Source organism: Bufo gargarizans, chromosome 6 (genome assembly GCF_014858855.1).
Source record: "Bufo gargarizans isolate SCDJY-AF-19 chromosome 6, ASM1485885v1, whole genome shotgun sequence".
In the NCBI taxonomy this organism is placed as follows: domain Eukaryota; kingdom Metazoa; phylum Chordata; class Amphibia; order Anura; family Bufonidae; genus Bufo; species Bufo gargarizans.
Window position 1 is genome coordinate 247,377,576 of NC_058085.1, and position 12,668 is coordinate 247,390,243.

The 12,668-nt window shown below is 42.9% G+C and overlaps 1 protein-coding gene across 1 annotated transcript; it reads right to left on the reverse strand.

Moving 5' to 3' along the window:
• Window positions 1–706: 706 nt before the first annotated feature.
• Window positions 707–11,738, reverse strand: LOC122940598 (fructose-bisphosphate aldolase B-like). Its single transcript, XM_044297241.1, has 9 exons — window positions 11,604–11,738; window positions 9,482–9,603; window positions 8,284–8,495; window positions 8,143–8,197; window positions 7,889–8,049; window positions 6,042–6,125; window positions 3,184–3,358; window positions 1,545–1,744; window positions 707–1,158 (listed from the first exon to the last, which is right to left on the reverse strand). The coding sequence occupies exons 1-9, from the start codon at window positions 11,657–11,659 to the stop codon at window positions 1,063–1,065; spliced, it is 1,161 nt and encodes a 386-aa protein (XP_044153176.1). The 5' UTR covers window positions 11,660–11,738; the 3' UTR covers window positions 707–1,062.
• Window positions 11,739–12,668: the final 930 nt, after the last annotated feature.

A 12,668-nucleotide genomic window follows, 5' to 3' on the forward strand; every position in this document is an offset into this window, starting at 1 on the left:
ACTGCCCCCGCATGCTGAACCAGCAACACGTTGCCACGGGCAACAGCAAGCGTGGCCTGTCACAGTGCACACAAAAGCCGTGACATCAGGATGTCATGAGTGGAGGACCTGACAGCATCTATGAGGATTGAGGCCACATTGGATTGAGTTTCAAAACTCCCAGGAATATAGACTATTATTGTCCGCATAGGTTGTTTTTTTTTCCTCTTCATCCTCCTCCCTTATCTATGCCCTTCCTTTTCATCATACACTTGCAGTAGGGCTAGTCTTTGTAACTTCAACAGTGGATATTACTGCTGCCTACCTCAGAATATAATTAAGATTGCACCCTTCATAGGGTTTAGATACTTTAGTTGTCTAACATGTTGACCTTTTTCAAAAGGGCTGTGACTCAAAATGTCATTGCCTTCTATAATGTTTTATTGAAAAATTAAATAAATAATTAACAAAAAAAATAAAAGCACTCATTACATCCCTCAAATTCCTCAAGGAGTGTAGCTTACAAAATTGGGTCACTTTTTGGAAATTCCCCTACAGGGTTACCTTCACTGTAGGGTCTCTTCAAATGCGATGTGGTGTCTGTAAACCATAGCAAAAATTGCAGATAGCACTTGGATGAAAAATACAGTTTTGCACACGAAATCTTACACATTATATAATATAAACAAATTCAAGACCTGTATTAGAGTAATGAGAAACACAAGCGTTTTGTTTTTTTACAGAAAGTATTTAATGACATGTTCCCAGTTCATTTTGGTAATTCTGTAAACAGCAGCAAGGCAACAGTGTGTGATGGTTTAATATACAGTATATTCAGATCTTATGCAGACACAATGCCTCTTATACACCCCTCTCACTTGGCGTGATCATTTCTCCCAGCATGGAATCATTACCATGTAGTACCAAATATCACTACTACATGGACTTTTAAAGTTTTAGACATACCACCTGAAAGAAAGGATGTGATTTAGCTTTGGACAACCTACATAAATGGCTCAGTGTATGGACTTGAAGAAAGCCCCATAGATAATAAAGCTTGGTAGTGAAGAACGGGAGAGAAGTTCAATAGGTGTAGCTTGGTTGGAAGAGAGACTCAGCAGAAGCGGCGTCAGAAGATCCAGATGGCACATACTTTCCAAGAGATGCCAGGCCATTAATCTGCAATACACATAAGAAATAATCATCTACTGGTAAATCTAGATGTGTGAAGATAATGTTATGGGCTGTATCATACAGCCCAGCCAAGTTATGAGTTTTTTTTAGACCCATCTTGAAAGGAGCACCAAGTGTTATTCAGTTGTGGCCCCCTGACCATAATAATGCTAACAATTTAATCTGGTATTGACAAGAACCTGCCACAAGCAGGACCTGCAGGACACGACAATTTGCCCTAACAGAGGCAGGATTATGGAGTTATGTATGGGCAATTAATTGACGCTTCAAAATTATGAAGTTAGGAACTAATATGAAGAACAATATCTGCTGTGTAATAGAATGAGACCACTTACAGTCCTCACATCGATAGGTCAGGGACTGGTACTAACCTTAGCCCTCTTGAGGAAAGCCTCTTGGGAAGCCTTCTCATTTTCTGACTTCCCGAGCCAGGCGGAGAGTGCTGAAGCTTGCAAAGCACGGCCGTATGAGAATGATACACGCCAGGGGCGTAGAAGATTACAGCGGTTCATGGCATTCAGGTTGAGAGATGCCTCTTCTTCACTCTGACCTCCAGACAAGAAGCAGATACCTGGAAAAATCCATTGCAAAAAAGTTACCAATTAGAGAAACAGAATTGATGGGATTTTAGGCTAAAGGAAAGAAATATATGAAAGGAAAAGGGTAGGAAAGGATTGAGTCCTTTATAGGTAGATTTCTAGTGCTATATCATTCAGAGAATCCCTTATTTAAGTATGCTGCTCTCCACCCTTAGGGCGGCTACAAAGAGCATCTCTTGCCAGTCTTTATATCCACTGCAGTGCCAGTGGATTCGCTTAGTTTACGGCGAGGCGCACGCCTCCAGCTGTCCACGCACTTATATGGTTTGATGTAAGAGTATTTTTAAGAACTGATCAATTCTGTCCCCTTTTTATTAAATTTTACTCTGTCTAATGATAGTTAGAAAGCATACTTATTCATTCTCAAATCGTCAAATTCTCGATAAAACATACAGAAATCTAGGGCAGCTCGCAGCTGACAAATTCCAGTCTTCATTTATGTCTAAAAGAAGATAAATGCTTGGAAACTGCGGGCTCTGCCCCATTCACTGCCCTTGCCATGCCCCCTATTTGGAAAGTGATGAGATCAGCGTACAAACGACAATTGCAACTATATTTTGTCACAACTGTTTGAAAAGTCTTAAACACCGCATTTTTGGTCCGCATCTGATCTACGTTTTTTGCGGATTGGATGCGGACCTATTCATTTCAATTAGGCTGCAAAATATGGGGACAGCACACCTTGTGCTGTCTGCATCTGTATATCTGTTCCACAGTCCCGCTAAAAAGACATGTCCTATTCTTGTCCGTTTTGTGAACAATAGGCATTATTACAATGGATCCACAAAAAATATATATATCACGTATGTCACCTGGACGTCATTCGTATTTTTTGTGGATCCGCGTTTTGCAGACCGTAAAATATATACTATCGTGTGAATACACCCTAAAACCGGCGTGAGATGTTAAATCTCCCCCATAGATTTCAGTGGAACAGTGTAATGTTTAGATTCTCCTGTGGTGGCGCTGTAGTGAGATAGAGCACTTGCTGCCAGGTTCCAGAGATTACAACTGATCGTGGGGATCACAGCAGCGGGACAATCTGTATTTCACTGATTATTCAATGCGGCCAACTCTTGTAAGACTTTGCTGTATCCTCTAGGATCCTTTTCTATAGCACAGACCTAGACAAAAGGTCTCTTGACTCTGACACTCTTGCTTGCAAGGAAATCAAAACCTAAACTAGGTACCTAATAGATATATTAGGGAATTGGTATTTATGCAATTTCTTCCTTATTTTTTCATAGTAAATTCACCAAATGAATGACTGCACTTACAATACTTTCACCTAAGAATCATTTGCATTGAAGATCACCCGAGCAGATTCTCAGAGAAAAGGGTGGAATTTGGAAAATAGTCCAATAGTATAGTCCATAAAGCTGAGCGAAAGAGAGAATAGGGGCTTCATTACCGGGCACTGCAGCAGGAACTGTTCGTCTCAGAGCTGTAACAGTTGCCATAGCGACCTGCTCTGGGGTGAATTTTTGGGGACCGGACTGTCCACCGGTAACCATATTTGGTTTTAGGAGCGTTCCCTCAAGATATACGTGATGCTGGATGAGAGCAGCGTACACTGCAGACAGGACCTGTGTTGAAAGATGGGCATGCATACATTTACACGATTCCCAGAGACTATACACCAATGCTGTGCAGTAATATTACTGGGGTCATCCAGTCTTATAAAAGCTCACTCACTCTATAATGAGAATCTATTATTTTCAAGATCTCTGCTTGCTGTTGGTGAATGGCAACTCTTCACGTTGTAGCCATGCTCACTCAGCTGGACGTTGGGCTGTTACATAAAATGTTTGCACAACCCCTTTTTTGTGACTTTTTAAACAGACATGCCATAATATTTGTCATATGGCTGTTTTTACGCCACATTTGACACAAAGGAGTGTTGAGGGGGTGGCAGGGGCTGGGTCTGGGCCAGGCTGAGGCAAATTTGCTTATTTTAAGTCAGGAAAAAGGCATAAATGTTGCAGGGGCTGGAGTTGATTTTCCAGCCAGTACAAGGACTACAAAACTAGTGCCTAATTAATGACGAGGTGCAGGCCCCATCATAAATTAGACGCATCTTCCAGCAGCAACACCGGCGTAAAAGACATGAAAAAGAACACAAAAAAAAATTACTGTCTTAATAAAATGACCCCCAATGAGTCTGTGTAGGCAAGAAGTTAGGCTTCATGCACACGAACATATTTTCATTCCGTGTCCGTTCCATTTTTTTTGCGGATCGTATACGGAACCATTAATTTCAATGGGTCCACCCAAAAAAACCAAAAAACGGAAGGTACTCCGTGTGCATTCCTTTTCCGCATTTCTGTTCTGCAAAAAAATAGAACATGTCCTATTATTGTCTGCATCATGGACAAGGATAGTACTGTTCTATTAGCGGCTAGCTGTTCCGTTCCACAAAATACGGAATGCACATGGATGTCATCCGTATTTTTTGCGGATCCGTTTTTTGCGGACCGCAAAACACATACGGTCGTGTACAAGAGGCCTTAGCCTGGAGTCCAGGACAGAAGACGTTTGTGATGTGCCTAAGTGAATTGCTTACGCTGATGATATGTAACAAAGAACAGCTTTGTGAGCAGGACTAGGTCAGGGCAGGCTTCCAGTGTCTGGAAATAACCACAAATGTTTCCAGTCACTGACAGCATAAAGAGACCTTAAATCACTGTATGATGACAAGTTTTTCAAGATTTTGTACACGACTAGAATACATGCTATAAAACTGCGCCAAACATGTTTGTGGGTTGTGTGTAGTATGACAACTCGGCTCCATTAAAGGGGTTGTTCACCCCTAGGGGCCTTTCGTGCAGACCCCACCCTAGTGTGGCTGGACGTACAGGGAGAATCCTACCTACCTGATCCCCGCTGCTCAGTTCCGGCTCCTTTGCTCACTCGCTGCGTATGCAGATCTCCGGGGACCTCACCTTAACATCCACATGACATCAGTTATGTGGCCACATGACTTGCTACATGCATCACATGACCCAGTGACATGATGCATGGGGGCACGTCACCACCACATCATAAAGGATGTTAACACAGGGAGACCAGTGATCTGGAGCTGCAGCAGGGAAGAAAGCAGCTGGTACAGCGCCATGGATCTGATGTGTGGTCTCCTCTACAGACCACGCTGGGGTATCTGCTCAAATGGCTCCCAGGGGTGAACAACCCTTTTAATAAGACTTATGTGCAATACCAGACACAACCTATGGACTATTGTGGTGCTGTTTCTGGTTTTTCTAATCTTTGCTTTACATAAAAAAAAAAAAAATATATATATATTTTTTTTTTTTTACACACACACACACACACACACATACATATACACACATACATATACACACACTAAAGGGGGTTCCAGGATTTTACAGCACATTGTTAAATGTGTGTTTGATGGTGCTCCATCCCTAGGACTCGCATTGTTCCTTCACTGCAGAACCCGGTGCAGCTAAGTCAATATACTCTACATGTGGCTGTACCAATTACTGCAGCTCATGCCATTCAAGTAACTGGGACTGAGCTGCAGTACCAGGTGAAGCCACACTTGTATGTCAGTGTATGAGGTACTGCAGTGATGGGTCTGCAGTGCCTCCATAGACCCTACATTTGACTGATAAATGGGGGTACAGGTATCATACATCAATAGGGTATCATTGCAAAATGCTGGAAAACCCCCTCAGAAGCAGTCCATGGGTAGGCTTTTATATAAGCCTTCAACCGTATTAAACCATGCATACTGCCTGGTAGGGTTGATCGTGGTAACTAAAATAAGCCCCTTGGTAATATAAAAATTTCTCTGCAATTTGTCTTTAGTTATGTGCAGTTGAGGTGCTTGAAGCACTGAGGGACTGGCCTAGCCCCTCGGAGCACCGCTTCACCTCAGTCTCTCTCTGTTGCCAGACCTCCCAGTAAGACTGACAGTACCAGGCATCCTCACTGCTCTGAAATCTCATGCATGTACCAGCGCAGTGAAGGTCTCAGACTTGTCATCCTCGTTCTGATTTTCACCACACATGTGCTGACCATACTGCTGCCAGCACACGCTAGAACTGAACTGTACTATCTGCTAACTCTACTCTTGATCATTAGGTCCAAGTTCCACTTGGCATCATTCCCAGACATCCAATAATCATATGCTTGGACATGTGAAAAAAAAAAGAAATGTTAATATTTAACAAGAAAGTAGGCTAATCATGAACTACAACACCCAACATGTCTGAAAGAAAGCATTTAGAATATGGTTAGACTTACCTTCTCTGTCTCATATTGGCACCTCTGGAGATCATGTGACCCATCAGACAAAATTTCAGGTTCAACAATTGGTACCAGCCCATTCTGAAAGACAGGTTTTCATAATATAAGTAACCAGTCACATTATGTTCTCCGAAGCTTGGAATGCCAGAAATCTAGTAAAGCTCATTTACTCTGAAAGACCTGGACCTGGAGTGATGGCGGATTAGGATTTCAATATGTTAATCAATGCACAGGACTACCTTACTAATTAGATCAGAACCAAACCAGACCTTTCAAGTTCCAAATTTGAGCAGCCTGGTCTGGTAGTCACTTATCTTACATCCATTTTAAAGGTCAGATTAAAGATTTTTCTAGATTACTGAACTGATTTGTTGCAGAAGAAACAGACTGGTGTCTTATCTGCAGCCCCCAGCCTTCAGGCCCTCTTCTTACTCTTCACACAACTTAAATATCTTCATAGTACAAGGGGATTGACCAGCCTTGAAGCCCCCCTGTCCCCCTACACATAAAACACTCACCTGCCCTTGGTTCTACCGTTGCTCCATTCCTGGCCCTTTCTGTCATCCGGTCCAGTGACAACTGGAGCAAATCACAGGTCTCAGCAGTAACAGTGGCTTAAACACTACGGCATAGTAGTGATGTACTGTTCAAGCTGCTGTGACCGGCCACAGGGCTCATGCGACCAAGCCACTTCCTGGCTCTTTGGAGAACAGAAGTGGCCAGGGATGAAGCAGTGGCAGGACCACAAAAAGGTGAGTGGGGTTTGTCAGAAGACAACCCCTTTAAATTTCACATGGATTCTGGAGCATATACTGATAAAATCATTGCAAATCTGCATCCTATAAGGCTGCAGATTTTTTTTAATGTGGATTTGAAATCCATGTCAAGAAGGGAATGGCTATAATCTGTTGCTGGATCCTAGGATTTGCACCACAGACGCCATGTCAAATACACTTCATATTTTCCCAACATTTATTTTGCCAGGTGAACATGGCCATAGAGGCAGCTGGCAGCACAACAAGCTACTTCCTGCGCTGCTCAAGCTTGGAGATGCACCATTTGTGGATGGCATGTTTTCGAAGCATTGAATATAATATGTAATATGTGGCCCTCGAATGGAGTAAAGGGTTGCATGATGTATGGGTTGCATACTACTGTGTACCTTGCAGTCAAGAACCAGGCTGTATGGCTTCCCCAGTGCTAGATATGGGCACATCAATTGGCTTCTTTATCAAACACTAAGATCTACAAAATGTTTCTTACAAGAAAAGGAAGCATGTTGAGGAGGTCTCTGTGGAATCTCTCTGGTGGGGCATGCCTTGAGGATCCAAAAAGGTTTTAACGGGGTTGTCCAGGATTACAAAAACATGCCTGCCTTCTTCCAGTTCCTGCCCATGGGTTATGCCTTAGGGCTCATTCACACGACCGTATGAATGGGTCATCATCCGTTCCAAAATTTTGCGGAACGGGTGCGTCCATCTTAATATAGTGTGAGCCTCTCAACACTATTTTCTGTTTTGTGCGTGTTAATGCAGCTCAGTGCCATTCACTTCAACAGAGCTGAGCTGCAATAGCAGACGCAGTCCATGGGCAGGGGTGGTGCTCTTTCCGGAAGAAGGAAGCCATGTTATATTCATACTGTATAAACCCTTTAAAACAAATACAGTAAGGGAAGTCTTGACCTGGCTTGGTCAGCTCTTTCCCTTGTGTACAGCTCATACGTGCCAAAGTTCAAGAGGAGAGATATTTTGAAACTGTGCCTTATGAAATACAGCAACTCAAGTTACAGAGCAAGCAAAAGATAGGAGGAACAAAAGTAAGAAATGGCAAGATTGAATAATCACCTGTTGGCATATGCTTGCATATCGAGCCAGCACATTGGCGTTCTCGTAAATGGCAAGGCTTGAAGGTGCATTGTCTGAGATCTTCAGCACGCATCTCCACTTGGCAAAGTCAGCGCCATCCTTTTTATACTGAGCACATCTCTCTCCAAGTCCATCCAGTCCTGAAATTGTAAAAACCAAGGGTGTGGAAGAGTCAGGGATGATTGTTGGTGAGGACCAGTTCCAAGGAATTCCTTAGAGATCTAGGTACTCACCTTGAGTGGTGGTCTCTCCATCAGTCCCAGCAAGAGGAGCTGTGCCTTTATCTACCTGTGGAAGATGGGACAGTTGAGAAATTGTTGAGAGGTGGCATCATTGATCACTCTTAAAGTGAAATTGAATGCGAGACGACAGACCTTAATTCCTACTACAATGCCAAGGTCCTTCAGAACTTTGGGGAATGGAACACCACTGTTGGATTTTTGGTACAGTGTTTCATGGAAAAGAATGACTCCACCAATGCTCTCATTTAGATTGGCGTCAGATGAGAACAGAAGATTACGGAATATGCGTCTGTTTTCTTCTGTATTTTCCACATTGATGCGCTTTAAGCGGCTGCCCATGGTCCCTGAGAGGAAAAGACCATTAATATTATTTAACCTTAGCATTAGTGGTGCAGCTATCCCTCTGAAATCATCATCTCGCTCTATAGTCTTATTTCCCAGAGCACAAAAGGATAAGGCATGTTGAATCCAAACATTCTTTCCTGACATCTGCACCCATATACATTTGGGTGGGCTCACATTACGTTTTTGCCATACATTTGAGGTATACATTGGAAAAAGGATACAAAAGAGCATCACACCATGCCTTTCCATTCTGCAGAGTTCGGTAAAAAAAAAAAAAAATTTTTTTTTATTTATACGTCAACGTGTAACAAAAAGAAATTCCGCAGCACTTCCAAAGCGTAAAATGAAAAAATAGTACTTTATTTACCAGACAGCAACGTTTCGATCCTTCTCTCTGGGATCTTTCTCAACGTGTATATATATTATTTTTTACAATGGAACTCTATGGTGACGGATGCAATCGTATGGCATATTTCTGAGGCATATATTTAATGTACACATTTTTGTATACGTTAAATGGATGGGAAAAATGTGATGTGAACCCAACCCAGCCTTAGATGATCAGTGGGTTTGGCAGACATATCTAATGTGTTTGGCCAGCCAGCAGAAACAAAGCTCTCTGTAAGAAGGATTCCACATGGTGAATAATGGTGTCCACCGGAAATGCACTATAGACAGAAGTAGGTGGACAGATAAAGTGAAGTGTTTCAGCGTTCATGATACTGAAGATAGACATTATTGCTCAGTTCTGATCATTCCACTAGTTGAAAAATCCTTGCAAAGACGGAGCTATACCTTGTTAGACCTATCCCCATAGCTTCTGGGTGGTGACCTTGTTTGAAGGATTCCAGAGATGTATGATTAATTAGTAAAGAAGGTGGTGGAGAACTGGCTGAAGAGTCCAAGGGAAGGAAACAATATGTCCCTTTTGTCTTGGGTGGCAAAGCCCCCTCTTCTATGTACGAGATAAATAATCTTTCCTTACCCACAGACTCATCTGCTGCCAAAATCCCTCTGCCATCCTTGACAATACGTTGAGCAATTTCTGCGAGCTCCTTCTTCTGTTCAGAAGTGAGTGCTGGGAACTGGTGGGCCATTCTTGACAGTCTGTTGAATTGAATGAAATTAGAATCAAGTATTAAAGGGAAACTCCTTATGAAATCTACTACCAGAATCATGGATTAGTATTCATCATCTGTTCATCATACAGACTTAGGTTTGCAAACCATCCAGAAGCCAAACCCCCACATGGAGGTAGCTTCATCATAGACAATCTGTTTCAAATGAATGGCCATTCAAATGTAAGGGTGGCTAGAATTTGCCAGACCAGGAGTCACTCGTTTGGGAAAGCTGGGTGGCAACTCAATTAGCCACTACAGCATCCTAAGGTGTTGTCACCCTGTTTCCCAATTGTGCATTGATACAACCTCTGCTCCTGACCTGTGGCATAAATTCACCTATTTGTTGTTTTGAAGTCTGGGAGTCATTTAGCTTTCCTAGAACAGATATCACTAAAGGTGACCATGCATATTAGTCTAAAGTTGATCAAAATTGACTATTTCAACCAAAATTATCGTTCTTTGGGGGAAATTTAACAACGAACAATCATTTCAGTCAGCAGATGACCATTCTTGTCTGAAAAGAAGTTGGCAGTGTTTGAAATTTTCAGAGAAAAGATCTTTCGTTTCAGGAACAATCATTCATGGACGAAAGATAATTTTTGGGAAGAACGTTCCTAGTAAGATCTTCCGTCCAGATTACAAACATGTTTGGCTACTTAGAACATTTTAAAATGTGTGTAGCCGTTTCTGCGAAAAGGTTGCTCACCAGATGATTGTTTGACTTTTAGCCATCAACCAATTTCCATCTAACGTGTATGACTACCTTAATTAGGAGACATCTGGAAAGGATTTATATTTCTAGATACAGCTTATAAGAAGAGCTGGTGACAAGTTGGAGATAGGTTGGATACAGCAGTGCTTATAGGGGCAGATGATTACACAAGAGGCAGCCCCTCCCCGGGTTTAAAAGGCTGTTAACAGGGCACAACAACCAGCTTTCAATTGCACAACTAATATAGATTACAGATAAGATAGCCTTTAGGTGGAGCGTCCACTTAACTTGTATCCACCATTATTTTTGTGGTGCCACTCCTGTTCATGGGCTGGCTGTGTATTGTAGCTCAATCCTGTTCCAATAAATTGGTTTGAGCTGCAGTACCAGACACACCCCACGAACAAGAGTGGTGCTGTTTTTGGAAAAGAAGTAGTCATTTTTCTTTTTGTCAGTCCTTGAAAACCTTTATGGGGAACGGCCACACGGGACAGAATTTCCGCCGCAGAGTTTATCATATGTATTGCAAAGGATCTGCAGTGGAAATCCGCAGCCAACGGATGGATTGGACTTGTTTTAATCTCATCCACTTTGCCGCTCTGTAAAATTGTGCTTAAAGTCTGTGTGGTCATACTCTTAAAGTGGTTTGCCCACCATTAGAACATATGGCCTATTATTAGGCTATGCCATCTCTTTCTGATCAATGGTCTCCCAACTATTGGACCACCAATCCTCAGAATGAAGGAGCTTCAGCCCAGCGCAGGGTCTCACTGTTTGTACTGCCTCTAATCATGCAGTGCTGGCACATCCTAGCGATACCCCTTTAATTGTAGATATAGTAGTATGTTTTTGTAAGCTCCGCCAGGACAGGCGCTGACAATATACGGTAACTAAGTGCATGCTCTGTCCGCTGCCGCCCGTACATGCGATCCAGTTGCAGTAACGCAGCGTCTGCATGCAGAGGCAGGCACATTGGAAAACACACAGGGCAGGATCCAGCTGCACAGCAGGATGCAGGCGACATGTCTACCAGGATCCCCCTCCCCCAAAATAAACATACATTGTGATTCCTGCAGAGAATTGCACCAAGCACTAACACATTGCAAAAACTCAGTCTGCAGAGCATGACTCACCCCCCCAACTATTACAGATAACAAGCTGCAGAGTATTACTCCTATATGTTAACGGCACAGCTGATATGGAATGCCTAGGATATAATCATTCACTATTATTACACGTCATATAGTATAGGAATCCCTACACACTGCACTTACTGGTGTGGTGGGTGGCAGGCAGGCTGTGGAGAGAGGTGGGACAGGCACAGCCACATCACACAGTTTATATGCAGTGACACCTATGGGACTGTGGGTTGTGCCTATGGGCTCTGCTCTCCTATAGGCTCTTCGCTTGCACACTCCTTCACAGGGAGCCATTCACTGCCAGCCAGGCTACAGAGGGAGGGGGGACCCTGTAATTCTTACTGTGGACAAAGGTCATCTCAAGGCAGACGGTTTCACACCACGTACTCCATGGGAAAGACAAGACAAAAGTTTTATGGTTCAGCTCCAACCCCACCACATGACCGTTCCTGTGACTATTAGCACCCATTTACATGTAGCCATCTTAGTCTGCCCCATCAATGTAATAGTAGTAGTATCTTTTGGTGGCGTCGTTTTGCACGTCTGTACATTTAGTGGTGTTTTCTGCAGTAAAAACACCAACTCCGATGTTATGTGAAAGTCTCTATAGGAGAATGCCACAAAAATTGGCAAAAAATACAGTGCCAAATTCATGTGTGTAAGGGTACGTAAACGGTTATTAAAATGAATGGGAGATATTGAAATAGCCAGACACCCTCACTGGGCACCTCTATTTTTGGTGGGGGTCCCAAAGGTCAGAGCTGTACCGATCAGACTTCTATGTAGTCAGAGGGGTCATTCACAGAGACCGGCATTTTACGCCACTCTTTGTTTGTAAAAACATTGTATAGTTTTCACTCCGCAGCATCTACGATACCTGTGGCCGTACCCTAAAAGTTTTATGATGGCACACCCCATTTATTAGCAGTGCTAGAAGACGACTTTGAATATGAGCCATCAGACTACATGAAGGTTACAGCAGATGAAGTCTTTGTCTTGGTATGGAATGCCAGTAGCGCTTCGATGGCGGTGCACTTAGTCACGTAGAATGATCTGCATGATTGATGCACTCTATGATCACATGACAATATTCAGACCAATAGAATGGATTATATATCATTCAGATTTCACCCTAGATGCAGTCATTTGTGCTGTACTCAATGCCAGACAGCTGCCTTGACCATCCCCCACATGTAATGA

Coding starts and splice junctions, on each gene's coding strand:
- LOC122940598 (XM_044297241.1), bottom strand. CDS start 11,659: ATGTGGCTGTGCCTGTCCCACCTCTCTCCACAGCCTGCCTGCCACCCA. Junction 8,050..8,142: donor TGGAGAGACCACCACTCAAG/GTGAGTACCTAG, acceptor TTACAATTTCAG/GACTGGATGGACTTGGAGAG. Junction 6,126..7,888: donor ATGCAAGCATATGCCAACAG/GTGATTATTCAA, acceptor CCTGTCTTTCAG/AATGGGCTGGTACCAATTGT.